This window comes from Typopeltis vanoorti, chromosome 5 (genome assembly GCF_054136105.1).
Source record: "Typopeltis vanoorti isolate ZY-2024b chromosome 5, IOZ_Tvanoo_1.0, whole genome shotgun sequence".
Lineage (NCBI taxonomy): Eukaryota > Metazoa > Arthropoda > Arachnida > Uropygi > Thelyphonidae > Typopeltis > Typopeltis vanoorti.
Window position 1 is genome coordinate 79,428,400 of NC_143553.1, and position 23,501 is coordinate 79,451,900.

Below are 23,501 nucleotides of genomic sequence, written 5' to 3' on the forward strand. Positions count from 1 at the left end.
TGTTCTGTTCGCTACAAACTTGGTATTATTATGAAGACAAGGAAGGAAGATCTTAGTCCTTTTTAGGACTTCCAGGGTAACAAATGGCAATGCTGTAGCCCATGAAGTTTTAACTGAGGCTCGGCTATTGCCGTTACCCAGCCATGACTTGAGCTTTTTAGCTCGATAACACCCCATCCACACAGATTTCCTTCATTCAGATGACGGGATAAAGAGTCAAGGACTCAGTCCATCGCCCAGTTCTTTTAAGAACTTTAAGAACTTGGTATTATATTATTATTAATTAAGTCTACCTACTCACTGATGAGAGGGGGACGCTGGATATGGATACATGAGAGGCTCTGCTTGCAGTAGGTTTTCGCCTGTCTCTGGGTAGGGCCACCGCTGAGATTATTGCTCTGTCTGGTGATGGGGTGAGCCTGCCACTGGGCAGAGCCAACGCTGAGAAGTTCTTCTTGGTGACGGGGTGGGCCTGTCACTGAGTGGAACAACGCCGAGTTGGGCGATCTTTCTGGATCATCTAATTTTTAGAGAGGTCTTTACTTAAATACACCTCAATAAAGGTTGAAACCGGTCTGGGTAGTGACCTTCTCTCATAATGTAGAACAATAATACAGCTCCTAGGAGCTAAGTTCACATTATGGGTAAATATCAAGAATAGTGATCGGAGCTTGCTCCACCTTTGACATGAGTTGCCTCAGCTTGCACTACCTTAAGGGTCAGTTGCTGCGGTATCCAGGTATTTGCTTACGCTTGGAATCGCCGAACTTTATATAGTTTCTGTATTCGGCATGAAACGCTTTGAAAAAGTGTTTCTCTCAATAGAAGGGTGTCGCATTTCAAGTGTTTTTTGTTATTTAACTCAACAGGAAGGTTATATTTCACTACTGAACTTTGTTTATTATTTACACCACAGGTGCTTCATACCCTCGTTACTGTACGCCCCCCCCAACCAAACATTTTGAAAAATGTAAATATAATAAGTTACGTTTTACTAAATGCAATATGTTAAATACTTACTATTAACCCCATCAAAATGAGTTGCAGAATTTGTGTGTCTAAAGCGTCGTATTGCCGACATTTGAAAATGCAATATAAAATAGCCGACTTTTATATTTATTTATTTATTTTTATTTTTTACGTTTTACGCCCCAAACGTAGTTGGGCCCGTGGCGGACGCCTCTTTCGCCACGCCCTCGTTATGGCACTGATTATTTATGCTGTGTAATTGTTACACGCCTTGTAACCCGGATGAGCTAATGCTCTTGGGTTATACATAGGACATCACTGTTTTATCATTTTGGAAGAAAATTTAAATGAATGGGATGTAATAATATGCAAATGATAATGTAATGTCATAATGTGATGATATGTAATGATAACTCAATAATAAATTAAAAAAAAAAATTGCAGAGTCGACACAAGCAACCCGGATATGCACACAACAGCGTAGTAGTGTATCTGAGTATAAACTATCTACCAATAATTGTCAGGGAACCCTTGTTATTTGAAGTTTTGGAACACTCCAGGTTTGATAATAACATAAAAACCTGTGTACAGATGCAGTATTTCACCGTAGCAGTTGAACACATGTGGTATGGCAGAACGTGAACTCGGTGACTTCGAGATAGGTCTTGATATCTGGAAGGTTGGCTACTTGGTCTAAAGAAGCATGAATGGTTTCATATTCCCCGTTATCTGTAGAAGACAATGTAAGGAAAGGGTGTTATTGAGCAATGAGCTCTGATCATGGTAGGAGGGTAACAGCAATAGCCAGCCTCAGTTAAACAAGCGGATAATGCATTGCCATCTATTAGCCTCCCTAGGTGCCCATTATAGTCGCCTTATACAACATCCATGAGCTACAGTGGAGTTATTCTTATCCCGGTCACCACACGGAGAAACTCCCAATATGCGATATGAGTAATTGATTTATATTTTCATTTATATATTAGAATTCACGTGTATTAAATCATATTTTAAATAAACATTTTAATTATAAATTAAAATTTAAAAAATGCTAAAACATATTATTTTATATTATATAAATATATTTTATATTCATATTTCACAGAATAATAGCGATATTTATTTATAAATAAATTTGTATTAAAATGATTGATTTTGTTTTATTCAAAAATCACGTATTATAATCAAATTCTACATTCAAAAGGTGAAGTTTCTCTTCTTCTTCTTCTTCTTCTTTTTTAAATTATCAATCATAATATTATAGCTTACAATAAATCCTATACTGATTTTCATTTGTACAGGGTGGCCATAAAATAAATTTCCCTCTTTGGAGGCATCTGTAGCTAAAACCAATAAACGGAATGAGACCAAATTTTATATTGAGACTTTTGAAGGCATGAGGAAATGATTTCCTCGAAAAAAAATATTTAGTACCAAAAGTCGCCGATAGGGGAAAATTTGCGCTGGCGGATTCTAAAAACAAGCGGATAATTACATTCAAACTTGATATGGCTTATTGTACAGTCTGGAACTCTCTCAAATTGTTGTTTTAGTTTAATTATTATTATTATTATTATCATTGTAACGCGCTACATATCTCGCTGGAATGAGTGACGCGATTGTCGCTTACACCCGTCGAAATGTTATTGTTCCATTTTATCTGCCTTTAATGTAATTATGGCACGAGCGCTTGGGCCAGTACTGGTCCCTGTGTCGTCGAGCATCGCAGTTGCAACGTCTGTTACTGTCTCTTCTTGCACTGCTTTCCGTCCTCTGCCAGGTCTAACTCCTAGTGATCCAGTTTCTTCAAACTTCTTAATCATAGTTCTCAGTACTACAGCTGACATAGGACCTGCACGCAGGCTATGAAGCCTCTAAATTCCCGAAGGGCTGCTACGGTATTGCACTGTTTAAGGTAAAACAACTTAACAAGTAAAGCACGCTGAGGCAAGGTAGGAGGCATATTGAGCACAATTCGTCAGTCATTCGAATAACTGTCTGAACGTTCCTAATCCCTTTTTAATGGAATTACTGTCACGTACGCACAGTAAAATTTGCATAATCCTTTTTACTTGCATTTATTGCAAATATTTGACTGGTTTCGGCTCCGCCAGCGCCAAAATCTCCCCTGTCGGCGACTACTGGCATTAAACTTCTTTTTTGTTTTTCGGAGAAATCATCTCCCCACGCTTTCGAAAGTCTCAATATAAAATGTGGTCTCATTCCGTGTATTAGTTTTAGCTACAGATACCTCCAAAGAGGGAAAGTTAATTTATGGCAACCCCTGTATTTATATTCTAAAATTCAAATAGGGATCAAAACACGGCAGTTATATTGGGAAGGTAGTGTTCTTTTTACAAGCGAGCATATTACATCTCATTTTGTATAACACGCGCGCTCGAGAGAGAGAGAGAGAGAGAGAGGGTTAGTAGTTGCCAGGATGATTATATTCGATTTTATGAAGACCTCCTATTCATTAACTTCACTGTCTTGTTAAGCACTGCTATAACCAGTAAATATGAGTTTATAATTTATTTTTATATGTTGATTATTTAAACTGACGATCTGAATATTTTCCAGTGAGATGTTTTATTGTTATTTATTTATTTGTTTATATCACGGTTCTCACGCCATCTGTCTGTTCCATTACTAAATGGGGTAAGAATACATCGGTGCTTTAATTATTTTACATTATTCTTCTATGATATCGTTTCTGTCATTTTTTGAACGAATTAAATCTGTTCCGTCGCAGTTATATCGCAATTAGATAAACCGAAAATCAAAAGCTCTGATGAGATGAATCGCGTTGTATGATTACAGGGTCATTGTCACAGACATTTTATGATTTATTAAATCTTTTAGTTGGCGCGATTTAATTACTATCATGAAGACAGCCTGTCATATTTTGTTGAATAACAGTATGCAGTATAATGAAGAAATATGGAGTATAAAAATATTAAAATATAAATGAAACTAACAGATATCTAGTACTCCATATTTATTTACCAATATATTACCGTGGGGAGTGGCCTCACAACTAAAGACCATCACATATATCCCTGGCCACAGCGGGATCGGAGGATTGGAACCTGCAGCGTTTTAGCTGGAGAGCTAATATGTTTCATTAAAAGAAATTCGTTCTTAATGTTACCACTCCGACTTTCCAACAGTTGAAACAAAAGGAAATGCTCTCATCATTTAATTCGTTCTCAAGTTTTTTTTTGTTTGTTTGTTTTTGTAAGATTGTAAATGATGAACAATTGTAAACGTATAGTATATATTAGTACATTATTATAAGCAGGTGGTGGGTTAGATAATTTTGATTTCCTCTTACAAGCAAGTATGCTTGGCTTCGTTGTGAAGACATCATATTATCCAATATGATGTCTTCACAACTTGTGCAATTTGGCCCCTGAATTTCAGATTCTCTATCACTCCTAGATCTTTCATCTCCTCTACTTCCTTAAAAGTTGCATCACCAAGTGTATACTTTGCATCCCATCGTTGCTTACCAAATCTCAAACCTTACACTTTGCAACATTGAACTGACAGTTCCACTTACTCTATATTCATGCAGTCTATTCAGGTCCTCTTGTAAGACCATTAACATTCAACTCTGCATTGCTCTCCTCAGTTTTGCATTATCTGCAAACAGCTGCATATCACTACTTAAAGTCATCCCGATATCATTAACATACAAATTGAACAACAGTGGCCCTAAAACTGCCCCTCCTGTACACCACTAATGATCTGCCTTTTTTCGAGATACTACATCCCCATGTACAACTTTCTGATAACTATCTGACAGCCAGTCACTGATCCAACTCAGAAGTCTGTTATCCAATCCCATCTGTTTCAATTCTTTTAACAGTTTGTTGTGTGGCAGTCTATTAAAAGCTTTTGCAAAATCCAAGTGTACCATTGTATATGCATCTCTCCTGTCCAAAGTATTTGATACTGTGTTATTATTATTATTATTATTATTATTATTATTATTATTATTATTATTATTATTATTATTATTATTATTATTATTATTAAGAGAGACCTCCAGAGAGTCAGAGACTCATCGAGGGAGGCCACATACTACACGCACCAGCTATCATACTTATTCTTGAATTCATTCACACTGCTTGCACTCACAACATCCAATGGCAATCCATTCCAATCACGCACCGCCCTCTGAAAGAAAACTCTAGCCCTCACATCCTTCTTGGTGGCCTTCATTCTCAGCTTCCAAGGATGCCCTCTTATCCATTCCCCATCCTCCATAAATTGAAAAATTCCGTCAATTGAAATCCTGTAAGACCCTTTCAGAAGTTTGTATGTCTCAATCATATCACCCCCTCTTTCTCCTGTTTGCTAGTATCTGAAGTCTACAAATTCTCAATCTGTCTTCATAATCAGTATTCCACAATCCTGATATCATTTTTAACACACGCCTTTGTACTCTCTCTCTCCGGTATATCAGAATCACGACAGAAACCAGGAGACCAGACCTGTGCAAAATAGTCCAAATGAGGTCTTATCAAGGCCTTGGAAAGAGGCAAAATAACATCCTTATCTTTACATGTTAACATTCGTTTCAGCATTGCAAATATCTTTTGAGTTGTATTTACAATCTTTACCACATGGGCCCCTAAACTTCAACTTCCTATCTATTAACACTCCAAGATCCCTAGCCTCATTACTTTCTTCTAGCTTAATCCCACCATAATACGACATTGGATATCTAATCTTGCCGAAGTGAATGACTTTACATTTACTGACATTGAACTGATACCCATATTCCTCTGCCCACAGTTCCAGCCTATTCTAATCATTCTGCAAAGACTTCATATCAGCAGCATCCCTGATTACCCTACCTATCTTTGCATCATCAGCAAATAACTGTATGTCACTTGTCAAAACTTTCCTAATATTATTAATGTAAAGATTTAATAAAAGTGGACCAAGCACTGATCCTTGTGGTACACCACTCATTACATTAAACCTTGCAGACTCAGATCCCACGTATACCATTTATTGCTGTAGTATGGTACATAAGTTAATAAAACATGATCTCCCTTTAAGAAACCCATGCTGATAACCACAGAGAATGCTGCTGTTATCTACCCATTTCTGTATCCTACTTCTCACCAATTTCTCCAATACCTTCACAACTCCAGATATACAGACCGGCCTATAATTTGAAGCTACAACCTTATCACCACCTTTATGCAGTGGAACAATTTTACTCTCCTTCCACTCCCTTGGAACCTGTGCTGTTGTAAGACTCATAACATTTCATGAGATCACCAGATTCCAGATCATCCATGCATCACTGCATGGCCGCCTTGTTCATCTGATCTGACGCCATGTGACTTCTAGGTCTGGTAATTTCTTAAAGACAGGGCTTATTGGGACATCTTGATCATTTGCCAGCACTGAAAGACAACATGCTGCGTTATGCTTTCTTTCAGCATAATGCAGCATTATTCTCCACCAGCAGCGCTCTGCCATTGAACACGCTGTGCAAAGGATGTAGTTTGTGGCATACCTGGAACGGCAGCACATTGAACACTACAGCCTGTGAATGCATAATAGAAATGAATAAGAATGTGTTATTTATTCTTGTCACTTTTCTCCTTCTTACACAACACAGAAAAATTTCTATATCTACATTCGATGCATCATACAGCGACCCTAGTGTTGAATTTTGGAACTATTTTTTTTTCTTTAGATATCGCTTCCACATGACAAACAATATATTCTAGGCAGCTCTGACAGATTTCGGATTTTAGATCTCGCCATTAAAGTAGTTTTTTGGTAAGTACTATTACTCAAAAACTTTAAGTGCAAATTTTTACTTCATATGCTGGTAGATCATTTAGATCTACGGGATATATGCTGGTAGATCGTTTGATCTAGGATATTTATATCGAGTTCTTCGACCCAATTCTAACTTCATTCTAACAAGATTTTACCTCCATTCAAGCATCACAAAACCTCTAAATGAATCCATATTCGAGGAGGTATACAGAGAATTTCTAAGATTAGGAAAACTGAGCAACAACTGGCCAGGGAAAGTAAAGCTGTTGGATACATTCCCCCTACTGCAGTCACAGAAGACAAAGATGGATGTTTTAAATGAAGAAAGTATGCTAACTCAACTGGAATTAAGACACTCCATAAATCTAGACCGTGATTCATCCCAAGATAGCACTCAGCAGTTTTTGGAACTCGACACAGAATTCCAAATAGTCAAAAAGAGAAAAATCTCTTCTACTGCAGATGCACTCAAAACAGCGGAAATAGAACCAGATAGTGAACCTAAAGAAAGGGTACCCCAGTCGTCCTAAGGGGCAAGGAGCACTGGACGTCCGTTGCATCCTCGCTGAAATCTTCAGATATCACCTTTACGAAAGCTACAAATGCAGAAGGGATACGTATATACAGCCGAAAACATCGTCAGATTACAGAAAAAATAAACAAATTCCTAGATAAAAATAACCTGCCCTACCACACATTTGCTCTCAACAATGATAAGAATCTAAAAGTGGTATTAAGAGGGGTAACTGAAACAATACAGATAGAAGTCACAGCAGACCTCCAATTTAAGGGATTTATCCCAACTAAAGTCAGGAGAATGTGGAGAACTGATAAAACACTCTATCTCCTAATTCTAGTGGAAATAAGTAAAGACCAAAAACATACATACAATCTCCAGCCCATCTGTGATTTAGTCATAAACGTTGCATCATTAAAACATAAATCAACCACAAAGCAATGCAATAGATGCCAAAAATTTGGGCATGCACAATGATGCTGCAAAGCTGAATTTTGTTGTGTGAAATGTGGTGGCAAACACGCAACAAATGAATGCCAAAAACCCCGCACACATCCAGAAAAGTGTGCAAATTGCGGAGGCCCACACCATGCCAACTATAGGGGCTGCATAACATTTCCCCAAAACCAAAAGACACAACTCAAAACCATTAAACCTGTACAAGAACGTGTGTACCCCCTCCCCCCATCAAACCACAGTCTCTACAACGGAGAAGATCGTATGCGGAAGTCACAAAATCAACCTTCCAAAAAGACCCAAAACCAAATCAACCACAGCAAGCCAACATAGGTGAAATGCTTGCTGAACTCCGACAAACCAACCCAACTTAAAAAGCCAAGGATATCATCTTAAGGCACACACAGTCGGTCCTTGTTGAAATCCTGAATGAATAAGGCCAAAAGAAAACCAAAATCACTACAGATTGTTAGCCGGAATGTTAACGGTTCTTCATAAATGCTTCCTCAGTTAAGCTCTGCAAAGCTTCAAAGAAGAAATCAGAAATGCCTCCCAAAGAAACAAAAAAAAAAATTATTATTTTATTTTTATTTTTATTATTAATATACGGAAATACTATCACTGCCTCCTGTCTAGATCATATAAACGTCCGAGCACCACCGAACAGTTACACTGCATTAGTCATAAAGTGCAAAGTAGCAGACCATTACTTCACCGCTCTAAACCTCCACGCCAAGACAATATCCATGCAATATCCCACAGAAGAAAAGCGACAGAAAACAATAGACGAAGAAATAGTCAACCACGAAATAACAAAAACAGACTGGGAATACCTGGCATCAGGTTCAGCAGATATCTTATACAACAACATTAAACTCACACTAGAGGAAATATATAAGAAAGCAACAAAGAAAGTCAGAATTCGTTCAAAAACAATACGAAACTCTTGGATAACACAAAACCTAATCCTAGAAATACACAGAAAGGACGATTTATGGAAAGAATTCAAGCGATATAAATAACACAGCTTTAAAATCTGAATATAAGATAACAAGAAATCGCCCTACAACACAAATCAGAAAAGCAAAAAGAAGCTACTACAGAGACAAACTAATTCCTGCACCAAACATGAAATATTCCTGGCATCTGATCAATGAGATGCTAGATTGTGTTCCCAACACCACCGCCTCCGAACCCATAAAACACAGCTTCATGAAAGACGCAAAACCTATCCAACAACTTGCAAATGACTTTAACCAATACTTTACAGACTCCATCCAAGAACTGCACAGAAATATTCCCCCAATCACAAAATGTGACTCTCCACTTGAATCAAAACAGACATTATGGTTCCCAACCATAAAAGAATCAGAACTTCTCTCAGCAACACATCAAATCAAACCAAACAAAGGCCCAGGAATAGATGGTATAAGACCTAAAGATATAAAGCAACATGCAACTAGTTTAAGTCCTATCCTACTAAAATTAATAAATAAAATATTTAAAACAGGACAGATACCAAGTAAGTATGCTAAAGACTGCCATAATCACACCCATATACAAACATGGAAAAAGAAACTTAATCAGCAATTACAGACCCATAGCCACATTACCAATTATCAATCAAATTATGGAGCGGATCATACTGAAGAAAGTCACAGCATAACAGAGACCTTTCATATTATCCCCAAAACACAATATGGTTTTCAGAAAAATAAGGGAACAATATTTCTCTTGGAAGACTTTACAAACGTAATTAATACGCCTTAGACAAAAACAAAATTGCCGTGGTAGTCTTTATTGATCTAACTAAAGCATTCCAAACACTCACACATCAAACCTTGTTAGAAAAGCTGAGGCATGGTGGAATAGATGGGCCTCTTCACAGGTGGTTTACAAACTACCTTCAAAATAGAAAGCATATCACACATATCGGGTCAAACCGAAGCAGAGAACTACCAGTAACCTGTGGAGTACCACAAGGAGCTGTACTCTCCCCAACTCTATTCAACATTTACTAGCACGATATTAATCAGCTGCCACTCAAAGGTAAGATATTCCAGTACGCAGACGATACAGCAATAATATCCATCCATAATAACGCAAGCATGGCCCAAACAAATATGCAACATGACATAAATCTGATCATAGACTGGCTCACGAAAAACTCCATACACCTGAATGCAGAAAAGAAAAAATTAATGATTTTCAGAAATGCACTGACTCGACCAGTTGATAACAAATATATAACCATCCAACATGCACTTTCCAACACAAAAAACACACAGAACAGCAAAACCACTACATTCACTCAGGTTGAAACAATACGATACCTTGGAATTTACTTCAATGCAAATACGAACTGGAATAGCCACATAAACCGTCTACACAACAAACTCCGAACAATAAGTGGCAAACTCTACAGGTTAAAAGACATAGTTCCCACACGCCTAAAAACACTATTATAAAGCACTATGCCAAAATATACTAAGATACGCTATAACAACGTCCGCTTTTTGTGCACCCTACAAATTAAATAGATTAATGTCGCTACAATACAAAATGACAAACTGATCTTTTGGGAACAAAGAGAAAATCACGACCTTATAAACATTGCAATGTCAGAACCCAAAATACTGACAGCAAAACATTTATGTCACTATGCAGCTTTGCTAAAACATTATTTCAATGCCAACTACAGGACAGTCAGAAATACATACCGTATAACAAGACCTCAGACAAGTAATTATATCACATATAAATACAATAATCACTACGGAAAGGCCACTCGAAACTTCTATATCCCAGACATGATAAACAAATTACCTTTTGAACACAGAAACCTTACAAACTACAATAATACACCATACTAACTTAATGAAACACAATATATTCGTTCAGGCTTACAGTTGAGCGACACATCAATACATTCCAAGTTATTTGTGTGTGTGTGTGTGTGTGTGTGTGTGTGTGTGTGTGTGTGTGTGTGTGTGTGTGTGTGTGTGTGTGTGTGTGTGTGTGTGTGTGTGTGTGTGTGTGTGTGTGTGTGTGTGTGTGTGTGTGTGTGTGTGTGTGTGTGTGTGTGTGTGTGTGTGTGTGTGTGTGTGTGTGTGTGTGTGTGTGTGTGTGTGTGTGTGTGTGTGTGTGTGTGTGTGTGTGTGTGTGTGTGTGCGCGTGCGCTCGCGCGAATTTCCATTCATAGATTTCGTAGCTTCCCAACATAGCAAAAACACCAATAAATAATAACCAACTGGTGTCATCCTCAGATAAGCTTACATATAAGCTTCGAGGATGAAAGCAGAGAAATTACTTCTCATCCATATACGTTGTAAACAATTATTGTTATTATTATTATTTTTAAAAAAAACTTTATGTACGAGAAAGTATTTGTTATGCATAATTGTGTTCATATAATGTATGTAATTTATCTGTAGAAATAATAAAATGTTTAAAAAATAATAAAATAAAATTATTAATTATGTATATGTATATAGGCTGTATAAAAATAAGCTATGATATTGATACTGGGAAAAATGTACATTTATATTTAAAAAAAATCACTGTACTCTATATTTTGTACTGAACAGAAATTGTAATAGTATGCTTTATTGTATATACAAATACCCTGTATTATGATTAAACTAAATGTTATTACAGTTAAAAAAATTATTGATATTAAACATATTTATATATTATTCATATGAATTGGCATATTATGTATATGTATATATATATGATCATATTTTGTCAAACTATGAAAAAAAATCTTTAAATTTCAACATGCAATGTTAGGGTTTACATTGCAATGTTTAACTTAACAACAGTACACGTATATCATGGTGGTATTATAATTGTAACTAATAATACATGAATTATCCTGTTATAGCGTTGCACATTATGCAAATTATGATATTAATTAGAAATTGTTCTTGAAACACATGAAAGGAAATGTAGTATCATTGCTTAAATTCTATATCATATGTATGCAATTTATCAGAGACAAAATAAAGTATTAAACTAAAGAAAAATTATTATCTATTAAGCATATTGTCTTTTAAGTGAAAAATTATTATTATTATTATTATTATTATTATTATTATTATTATTATTATTATTATTATTATGTCCCGCGGTTAGTCTAGTGGCTGTGCACATCGCAAGCATATGCCTGGGGAAGGAGCGTCCTAGCTTCGATTCCCGTCGAAGACGTGAGGGCTCAAGGATCTTCCTCAGCCATAGCCAAGTTGGCCGGTCTTGGGCGTGGACAGCAAGGTTTTTTCCACCAGTTTATCTGGGATTTTTCATCCCACAAGCAGGCAAACCGGCCCCGTGAACACACACACACACACACACACACACACACACACACACACACACACACACACACACACACACACACACACACACACACACACACACACACACACACACACACACCACACACACACACACACACACACACACACACACACACACACACACACGGATACAGTCAGGAATATTGCCCTTAGGGAATGCAGCAGAGGAGTGGCGAACCGGTTGCATTAATACGGCAGTAACCCCTCATTGGGAGTGAACTCAACCCGTCCCAGACGGATGAGATGGACAGATAGGATAGGATATTATTATTATTTGCATGATATGATTGGTAAGAGCTAGACCTTTTATAGTCTGAAATTTTTTCAAGTCGGAGGCTAAGAAGAACCTAAGAAGCTTCACTCGACCGCAGATTATATACGAGGTGTGGCTATTAAATAACGAGACTGGTTGCAAAAATGTGCTTTATTATTACAATTGTACAACTGAATTGTTTATCCCCTTCGACCGAAGTAGTGCTGCAAGTCAGTGGCGCACTCAGATTTAATCTTGGAGGGGGCCGAGTTGAGTAGATGATTTGAGAATACATACTACGCATCGCATACGACCTATGGCTGAGCATCTACAAAGATCGCTAACTCATAAGTAGTATAGAAAAAGAAGACACGACATAACATAAATTTAAAAAAAAAAAAAAAAAAATTTTAATTAGGAAAAGATTTTTGGAAATGTTTCTAGTGTTTTTTTTCTTTTTCTTTGGGGATATGCCAGGGCCCCTTGCCCCCCCCCCTCTTTGGGTGCGCCACTGCTGCAAGTCATCAGGTGTTATCTGCTTCAGTAGCGCTGCAGTTTTCTCCTTTACCTCATCTACTGACTGAAAATGGGTTCCCTTCAATGCGGATTTCAACTTTGGAAAAAAGTTAAAAGTCGCATGGAGCTAAGCCCGGCGAGTAAGGTGGATGTTCCAACTCTGGGATCTTCTTATCAGCCAGATACTGCTTTACAGAGAGTACGTTGTGGGCTGGAGCATTGTCCTGATGAAGAATCCAAGCGTTGTTCTTCCACAGATCGACTCTCTTCTTCCTCACTTGTTCTCTCAGCTTGGCCAGAACCTCAAGGTTCTGGCCAAGCTGAGAGTTGGTTAATTGTCTGACCCTCTCTAGTACCCATTCAGCCATTCCCACACGCCATTGATATATAAATAAATAAATAAATGATCAGCATTGCCTTCAGTTTTGACTTGTTCATTCTTGCTTTTTTTTTTTATTCTCGGAGACGTGGGAGTTTTCTAGTGCACCGATTCTCTCTTTGTTTCTAGATCGTATTGGAAAGTCCACGAGTCATCGCATGTGACGATCTTCTCCTGCAAGTCCGGCTCCGCTGTCAGCCGGATGAGGTAAAGGAGAAAATGGCAGCGCTACTGAAGCAGATAACACCTGATGACTTACAGCACTGCTTCCAACAATGGAAAATTCGTACGCAACGGTTTATAGATAGAGGAGGGAGTATGTTGAAGGAGATAACAATTAACTTGTACAATTGTAATAATAAACCACATTTTTGCAACCGGCCTCGTTATTTATTATCCATTCCTCATAGATGTGATTAATCCTTGTTGTGGTTATAGTCAGATAAGATAGAAACTGAAATGTTTCAGAATTTACCAGAGAGTATATAAACCAGAATATAACTGTCAGAATAGGAATTGCCTTAGATTTATGGAACCAAAGTAGTATTTCGAAACTTTCGAAAATTTCGAAACTCTTTCAGTTTTTATTTTATCTGGCTATAATACCAATAGATTAATAATATTCTTATAATCTGCAAATGAGCTGTATTTCTCTGGCAATCGTACATGGGTCGGATCAGGAAAATGAGATAGTGGTGGTTCCCCACGGCTCGGAATAAAATAACTAAATATTGAGTTTGAACATGGTTATTAAATACTTATTTAATAAGTATTTAATATTTAATAAGTATTTCAGATATTGCCCAATATACAGATAGACTATCTGTATATTGGGCAATATACAGATAGTCTATCTGTATACATTGGAAAATATCTGAAATTAGAAGTCACTCTATTTATCGCTGAGTTAAAATACATTCATAAGCAAAATATTGTGGGTATTCTGGAAATGGAAACATTTTATGGAAAATAAATGCTATGGATTCGGGTCATTTTTTCAATCGACTCGGTAACCGCATAACCTTTTCCTACACATATGACTCTGGAGATGAGATTCACTACATACAAAATCTCATTTGCAGATCAGAGTTTCTAAACGACCAGGATCCATCCGTTGCATATAATTTGTATTTTTGTGCTTGAAAGGGTTTAGAAAGAGGTTGTTTTACTTAAGTAAAGTTAGGAGTGCAATGACTCATGATCGACCCTTCACTATAATTTCCTAGTTCCATTGGTTTGTACTCCACTTGAAAGGCTCTGCAGAATATCTTTGTGCACCTTAATGGCAACAACCCTTTAAAAGGCTGTCCCCAATCCAAATAGAATCATAACAAGGATTCTACTCCCAGGATTCTTAAAGATTCTACATTTCCTTAGCTAAAGTAGCGGGAGAGAGAGGACGATAGTGAGGAATGGAAAATACATCAGAATCCAAACTTCCCATCTGCTATGGAATCGATGCGTCATAGTGATTCGTTGTTACCCAATGAATAAATTTAAAACAACAGCAGCAGTAAAGATTTGATTTTCTTTCTAAACTTCCTATTCAAATAATAAGTTTCAAGTCATTCTGTTATTATCAATTTCCAGATTTGGGTTTCTGTAAAATCCAGAAAGAACTTTTGGGCCAACAGCTGAAAGTTGGGATTTACTTGAGAAGAACAGAAATATTTCATTCTCTTCAAATTGTCATAAAGAACTTTTAAAATTTTATCGATTAGTAAAATGTTTTTTCTTTTAATGTTGATGGAAGGCATTCAACAAACGAACAACAAAAAGAGTAGAAAAGTATCTTTAAAGCAATTCCATTGATTTGTCAACGTCGCTAAATAATATTGTTGTATATTTGAAATATGCATTCTTTCATATACCATTGGCTTACATTAGCTAGTTTTCCCCTACATGTTTTCCCAACCTTCCCAGTCTAAATACTTGAAAGTGTTAAAAAGGAAATTGAAACTTTAGTAAACTGGCAAACAACTCTGCCTACTAGACATTGATACGTGAGAGAGAGATAAGAAACGATTATCTACCACTAACCGTGTGTATTTCCATAAAACATCATACACGAAATACCTTATTATCTAATTATACTTCATATGTACACTGAGTTACATGTATTTCAAAGCGTTATCAATACAAGTCTTGAAACATTATCGAAACACTATTACATTCATTCATTCACATTCATTATATTTCAGCTTAAAATTATATAAAGCTCATACTTATCGAACGGGACTTTTTCAATTCGTTTTCCACCATCTGTACATTAATTATAAAAAAAAAAAAATTGTCAAAATGGTGTCCATAATAAATAAGTGTGTTTTTGCACACTATACAAAAAATACTCTAATTTTAGTGCCCTTTCGTGTAGTTTTTAATTTCAACTATTCTTTCTATTTAATGTTAGGTAATTTTTGATGTTATTTATTTATTATTTTATTTGTTTATTTCTTAATTTGATTTTTAATTAAAATATACAATAAACGTGTCAGAAGAGCATATTCTTTGGATATGGACTGCTGATCTTATTAAAGAAAAAAAAAAAAAAGAATCGGTTGCATCCTACATTGTAGCGAAGTAGATCCATATCGTTAATCACTAATGAGCTCACCCCATTAATGTTAAACTGTGTTGAATTGCTTTCAATTGGTGTCATTCTTAGATCTGTGCTTTGTGTCCTGGTATATAATTATTCTGATCTAAGAATGGCACCAATATGTATGTTCGTAACCAAAACATGGTTTCTAACAACATTGAAGCAGGCTGTGGCATTCGAGTGTCACTCCGTCCGTATCAATATTTTTACTTTATCTCGTATATACAATCATTAAAAACTACAACCAGCATCGTAATTATTATCACCTGGAAATATTTATGCAATGATTATGATACATTAGCGCATTAGTTATCTTTTTGAACAGCTGGAACTGCGTTGCGTTGAACCTTTTTCCATTCCTGAAGTGTGAAATCGATGTGATAGTATTGCATCACGGTCACCTGTTGCCGCGTCGATGTCCGACGCACTCTGTTTATACACATTTGCAGGCCAGTGTTGCATCGCTGCTATTTGATCGATTGTGGCTAGTCTGCATGTATCTTAGATGGGATTTGAACTCAGGTCTTTCTGAGCAAGGACATCGTGTCTCGACTTTGTCAATCTTTGAATGAGACAAATCCAAGTAACATAATGTGTGTTTTTATTTTCCTGTCGGAAAAAAATAAAAAAGTACGTCAAAAAAATCTGAGACGAAAATCAATTTTGTCTTAGAAATGTTTAATCATTCCTTATTATTAAACGGAATGATTGAAAATAAATAAATATTCATAGCAGTTATATTTCGTTGCTTATTTGTTTGTATTGGGAAAAAGGCCGCTTCCCCCCCAGTAAACATGTATTCATACTCGTAGCGAACTGATCAGGCAAAACTTCTGCACGTGCTGTAATTACAACTCGTGACGAATGCTTTTGTTCAGAACTATAAAAATAGCATTATTTAAACCATAGCATTTATTACTCGACAAAATTACTTACCCGTTCAATATTGCGCGTTTCCAGGCATTTTCTTTTCTTCTCGCAATTATCAAAACTTTTTTCCAGCTAAAAATTCGAACAAGATTACAAACACAACATTTCTAGAAATGCAAACAAGCAGGGAAAGTTTCTTTTATGATTTAATTGACTGAATGATTTCATGCTTTGGACAAATGAAATGAATACCTTTTCGGAAATTTTCTTTAACGCACTGGAAAACCTCATTATTCTTGTCTGCATTTCCTCTTCTCCTCTTCCTACACTCTGAAAATTAAAATTAACAAAAATAAAATAAATAATATCCGAGCGGTTAGCCTAGTGGCTATGCACTTCGCAACCATATGGCAAAGGAGTGTCCTGGGTTCGATTTCCATTGCCGACGTGAGGAGCTTTCTCGGACATAGGCAAGTTAGCCGGTCTTGGGAGTGGACTGCAGGGTTTTTTCCCCAGTTTACCTGGCGTTTTTCCTCCCAGAAGCCAGCAAACCGGCCCCGTGAACACACGAGCTACAACCACAAGATATACCTGGAGGCACAGGGCTAGTCACCTTATCCTCTGGACGGGTACGACTCAGAAGAGCTTAAGTAAGCTCTGTAACAGGCCAGTAGGCCTAATACGTAGGAGGGAGAAGAAGAAAATAAATAATTGAAGTTTTGAATTTTAGAACTACAATGTTATCTACAATTTTATATATATATATATATATTTTTTTTTTTGCAGGGAAATTTTGCAGGGAAATCTTTTTCTCATATAAAAAACTCAACAGACTTTGTCTCTAAAATTAAGAATATAGAACTCAAGTCTTCTGACATCATAGTGAACTTTGATGTAGTAGCCCTCTTTACAAACATTCCGATGCAAGAAGTTCTATATATTTTAAGTAACAAGATTTCAAAGAAGATGTTCTCTCTGCTATCTCATTGTGTTAAGTCTGGCTACTTTGAATTTGAAGGTAAACTTTACAAACAGGATAAAGGATTAGCAATGGGCAGCCCCCACTTTCCAATACTAGCGAATATATTTTTGAAGACTTTGAACAATAGGCAATCTCCTCTTCTACTTTTAAGTAGAAGAGGAGATTGCCTTTATATGTGATTTATAGGAGATTGACTTAGATATGTGGATGATATATTCCTCATCTGGGAACACGGTATTGAGAATCTTCAGACTTTTCTCAATCACTTAAACAACTTCCATCAAGACATCAAATTAATCATGAAGATGGAAGAAAATGGATCTCTATGGTTCTTGGACGTTAAACTTACTAAAACTCCTGAGTCCATAAAAATCTCCATCTTTAGAAAACATACACACGCACACACACACACCTGCATGCGTCCTCACATCACTATCCAGCACAGAAGATGGGTAACATCTCAACTCTAGCGCATCGTGCTAGATCTGTACTGTCAGATGAAGAGGGACTAAAAAAATGAGCTACAACTTCTTAAAAGGACCTTCAAAAACAATGGCTTCTCTTCAAAAAGTATCAACAAACAACCATACCACCGTCAACAAAACAACGTAGTAACGCAGGACGACCGTCATCAAAACAACGTAGAAATACAGGACAACCCCAAAGGCTATATCTCCTTGCCATACATCACCACGATCTCCAAGAAACTGAGTAGAATTTTAAGAAAGTTTAACATAAAAACTTGCTTCTCTACTCTTCCCAAACTAAGATCAAGTTTAAGCAATCACAAACCAGCTCACAACCATCTACAATTCCCAGGTGTGTACAAAATCACATGAAAAAAATAACGGAAAAGTCCATCCTCCTACGTCTCGAAGAACACCAAAGAGACATCGCTTACAAAAGAACTAGAGCTAGTGCCCTCTCAAGCCATGTCCTGTTTTCGGTTAACACAAATAATGAAGGCCGCCAACAGGAGATAAACTGGACAACAACTTCAAACCTGCACATATGCCACGACGAGGCAGAACGCCGTATAATCGAGTCTAAAGAGATTGTCGTGGACCCTCTTCATATAAACAGTAACCTCAGCTATAATTTGCCTGACTCTTTTAGCTCTGCTGTCAGATATTGGTGCACTCGTGAAATCACACGCGCACAGGTTTCTAGCAATAGAACTTTAACACGGACTGTTGCTCCAATTCAAAATAACTGTAGTTTATAGTCGATTTTATAATTTGTGGTTTTATAGTGACTCAATATTTCTTTACAGTGTTTTTTATCGGCTTTCTATGCTCTATCACGCCTGAAGAAGTCGGCCACCCCGATGAAACATGTTGCGTATTTTAAAATTTTCATTATTTATTCATTTATTCTAATTCTCGGATCTTAGTCAGTATATAAAAAGCATGAATATATATATATATATATATATATATATATATATATATATATATATATATATATATATATATATATATATATATATATATATATATATATATATATATATATATATATATATATATATATATATATATATATATTAGGATAATCAAGTTATTTTATAAACTTGGTTATTTTAACTCCTAATCCCAAGTATGCAAACAATTATGTTTGCGCCTGAAACAAAGTTCAAGTCTTAAGATGGTACAACACCAGGGAAACACCACCTGTACAACTCATTGTACAGGTGGGTAAAGCTCTGATCACTATTCTTAGTATTTTCCCATAATGTAAAGCACATTTCACTAGAAGATGTATATTGCAATGCATTATGGGTGGGGTCACTACCCAGACCGGTTTCAACATTTTTTGAGGTCTCCTCAGTGAGTAGCTAGACCCTAAATATACCAAGGTTTTAGTAATACAGAGCCTTATCAACTTTACATATATAAGTTGCAACAAGGTGTATTAATTTTTAATAAAAATCTCTGGAGGAGATATTGATGGGAATAAATTTTTAACTTGTATATATTGTATATTAGGATAACCAAGCAATTTTATATGCTTGGCTATTTTAACTCCTAATCCCAAGTATGCAAACAATTAAGTTTGCCCCTGAAACAAAGTTCAAGTCTTAAGATGGTACAACACCAGGGCAACTCATTGTAAAGGTGGGTAAAGATCTGATCACTATTCTTAGTATTTTCCCATAATGTAAAGCACATCTCACTAGAAGATGTACACTGCAATACATTATGGGTGGGGTCACTACCCAGACCGGTTTCAACCTTTTTTGAGGTCTCCTCAGTGAGTAGCTAGACCCTAAATACCAAGCTTATAGTAATACGGAGCTTTATCAACTTTACCTATAGAAGTTGCAACAAGGTGTGTTTATTTTTAAAAAAATCTCTGGAGGAGATGTACAGATGTAATGAATCTCCTCACTGAGGAGACCTCAAAAAAGGTTGAAACCGGTCTGGGTAATGACCCCACTCATAATGCATTGCGGTATACATCTTCTAGTGAAATGTGCTTTACATTATGGGAAAATACTAAGAATAGTGATCAGAGCTTTACCCACCTGTACAATGAGTTGCCCTGGTGTTGTACCATCTTAAGACTTGAACTTTGTTTTAGGCGCAAACTTAATTATTTGCATACTTGGGATTAGGAGTTAAAATAACGAAGTTTATAAAATACCTTGGTTATCCTAATATACAATATCCCCAAGTTAAAAAATTCATTATATATATATATATATATATATATATATATATATATATATATATATATATATATATATATATATATATATATATATACTAGGGGGATCTTTCCCCCCCTCCCCGTGGCGCCTACCTCGCCCAAACCCCCGCGTTTCGGGCTGGTAGGCCGGTTCTTTATGAACCTCTTTAATTATTCAAATCACGAAATGAAAATAAAATATTTACTATATAATCAGTCATGACATGCGCGTTATGCTAATTTCAGCAATGAATACTAACATGTACTGTTCTAATGGTCGACAATGAGTTTGATTGTTGTAATCCTGAAACGATAAAAGTGGTGTCTCATGGAGGCCAACATTGTTGGATGTTTCAAAAGAATGAAGACGTGACATAAAAAACGTGATAAATTTCGTTTCAAATTTCGGCTTAACAAATTGTTGTCTCATGAAGACAAACACATTGTTGGACGTTTCAAAACAAAACGTGACATAAAAACTTAAGACACCTTATCCCTTTTTAAAATAAGCCAAAAGATAGGCGACTGAATATTTTTGGAGCTAAACAGTGGCAGCCCGTATATAAGCACTGTGACAATCCCCAAGGAAAAAATGAAAAATTTTAATTTTGTTTGTGTTTATAAATAATAACAATGCTTACAACATTATATAAATGCAGTACAACATGTTAAAGGTTACAGCTTATGTTTTGACATTGATTGAATAGCTAATAATTGGAATTGTTTGATTAACGCTTTAGATTACGAAACAAATGCACTGCGATCTAACGCCGATATTCGTTTGCTCTTGTCATTGCACGTTACGTCATTCCCAACTGTAACTGCTCAAACGGCAGTGTATTTTTAGTAAGCTTACGCGCGTTATTTCTGTGAGATATGAAACGTTTATTATTGGTGCGTGTGCCTGGTGAACTATTTTTTTATAAATCTTATTTTATTTTGTTAAAATAACATATAATTATTGATTTGTTATAGATACAAGGCTGAATTATGACGAGTGCCACTGTTGAAAATATGAAAAGAATAATATTTTTTCAATTATCGTTACACGAAACAAATGCGCTGCGATCTAACACCGATATTCATTTGCACTTGTCATTGCTATTGATACCAAACTTTTATTATTGGTGTTTGTTCCTGGTGAGGATCAAATATTTTTAATAAAGCAATTTTTAATATGCAAATTTATTTATTAATAAATTCGTTACTGATTAGGATTTTTTTATTATTTTTTTTTTATTTTTATTTTTTGTATATGCAGCACCCCCACTTAAAATTTTCACCGGCCGCTACTGGAGTTAAATGCGGGTAATTTTCGTTTTTAACATGTTAGTAAGGTTTCTATAAAATCTCGTGTAGGCTAAACCGTATTACAGGACTAAGAACCAGTAAAAAGAACAGAGACAGGATTAAGCTTCAAAAGTTTAAAAATTCGTCATTTTATTTTTATAACTATCGGAAACTTAATTTTTATTAAAAACACTAATAAATGAGCTGACTATTATTATTTATGATTTATTTATTACCATGTATTATTAATTGTTATTTCGACTATATTTATTAATTTTTATAAAAAGGTTGATTTATTTAAATTTCATCTTTTTACTACGCATGAAACCTTTTCCCATTTTTAAGACGATCTGAAATTTGTATCTTTATTCAAATTCGCTTTATTCAAACAGTTTGCATTGAAAGTTGAAATTGAAATAGTTCAAACCACGCAGTCAAAACTCTCCCCTATACTTCGGAATCAACCGTACCTTAAAGTTCAAGGGTCTTTGGCGATTGTTTCACCACCCGAGCAAAAACTTATAAAAGATCAAATAAAAATGAAAATACTTCCATACATACATACATACATCTTCAAGGCCCACTCTTCCTAATTGGGTTGTGGGGGCAAAAGCTGCAAGAGGAACTTCCAATGGTCACGATCCTCTGCCACCAAGCACAGGTGTTCTGGTGGGATTCCCAAACGTGTCCACCCAAGGTATTGGATATAATCTATCCAGCGAGTCCTTGGCCTTCCATGTGGCCTCCCACCCTCTGGCTTGGCAAAGTGGGCCTGCTGAGGGAGCCTCTCTTGTGGCATTCTGACCAGGTGCCCGTACCAGCGTAACTGTGATCTCTCAACACGGAGAAGCAGCGGTTGAGTATTGAGGGTTTCCCGAATTGCAGAGCTTCTGACTCTGTCGAGTTTTGTCAGCCCCGCAACCCCTCGAAGGAACCTCATTTCAGCCACTTGGATTCGCGTCCGTATTCTTTCGGTCATTACCCAACTCTCATGACCATAGGTGTGGATGGGGACATAGACTGTATTGAAGACAGCCAGCTTTGCCTTCTGGCTTAACTCCCGCTTCAATACTACCGAACGGCCAAGCTCCCGCAATATTGAGCTTGCTAAGCCAATTCGAGTATCTAGCTCTACGTCCCATTTTCCATCCTTCGTGAATATGGACCAAAGGTATTTAAACTTCTCCACCTGTCTCATTGGGACTCCACTTACATTTAGAGTGCACTGGGATGGTTGTCTCGAGATCAAAAATGTTTCAGTTTTGGCCACACTAATCTTCATTCCGGCGTCTGCACAAACAGCTACAAACCTATCCAGGGTCCGCTGGAGGTCATCTGTGGAAGAGCTAAGCAGAACTAGGTCATCTGCAAAAAGCAGACGTCCAATGCTACATTTTCCAATTCTGACACACTCACTGCCTCGGCTGTGCCTATCAATCCAGTCCATAAATATTATGAAAAGGAGGGGTGACAAAACACACCCTTGGCGGAGGCCAACGGAGACTGTGAAAGGTTCAGACTTTGTGCTGTTTACCCTGACACAAAACTCTGGGCATTCACACAGGGACTTGATGGCAGCTAATAGTTGACCATCCACTCCATACTCCTGTACTACTTGCCAAAGCTTATCCCGAGGAACCCGGTCATATGCCTTCTCCAAGTCCACAAAACATGTGTAGACATTCTTGGCATATTCCCAAGATTTCTCAAAGACTTGCCTTAAAGTGAAGATTTGGTTAGTTGTGCTTCTACCAGGACGAAAGCCACATTGTTCTTCCTGGAACTTTGACTCAACTATGCTCCTGCACAG

At 36.6% G+C, this 23,501-nt stretch overlaps 2 protein-coding genes across 2 annotated transcripts in view; one reads left to right on the plus strand and one right to left on the minus strand.

Moving 5' to 3' along the window:
- LOC150106581 (uncharacterized) overlaps window positions 1-23,501 on the plus strand; it is a 267,472-nt gene that overhangs the window by 66,579 nt on the left and 177,392 nt on the right. The gene's annotated exons all lie outside the window — the stretch shown is intronic.
- LOC150106582 (uncharacterized) overlaps window positions 1-23,501 on the minus strand; it is a 58,677-nt gene that overhangs the window by 16,839 nt on the left and 18,337 nt on the right. Inside the window, exons 2-3 of the mRNA XM_090392942.1 lie at window positions 16,981-17,058; window positions 16,795-16,860 (exon numbers count right to left, since the gene is read on the minus strand). Of these exons, the coding sequence (XP_090249068.1) occupies window positions 16,795-16,860; window positions 16,981-17,058 (144 nt within the window). The remainder of the gene's footprint in view (window positions 1-16,794; window positions 16,861-16,980; window positions 17,059-23,501) is intronic.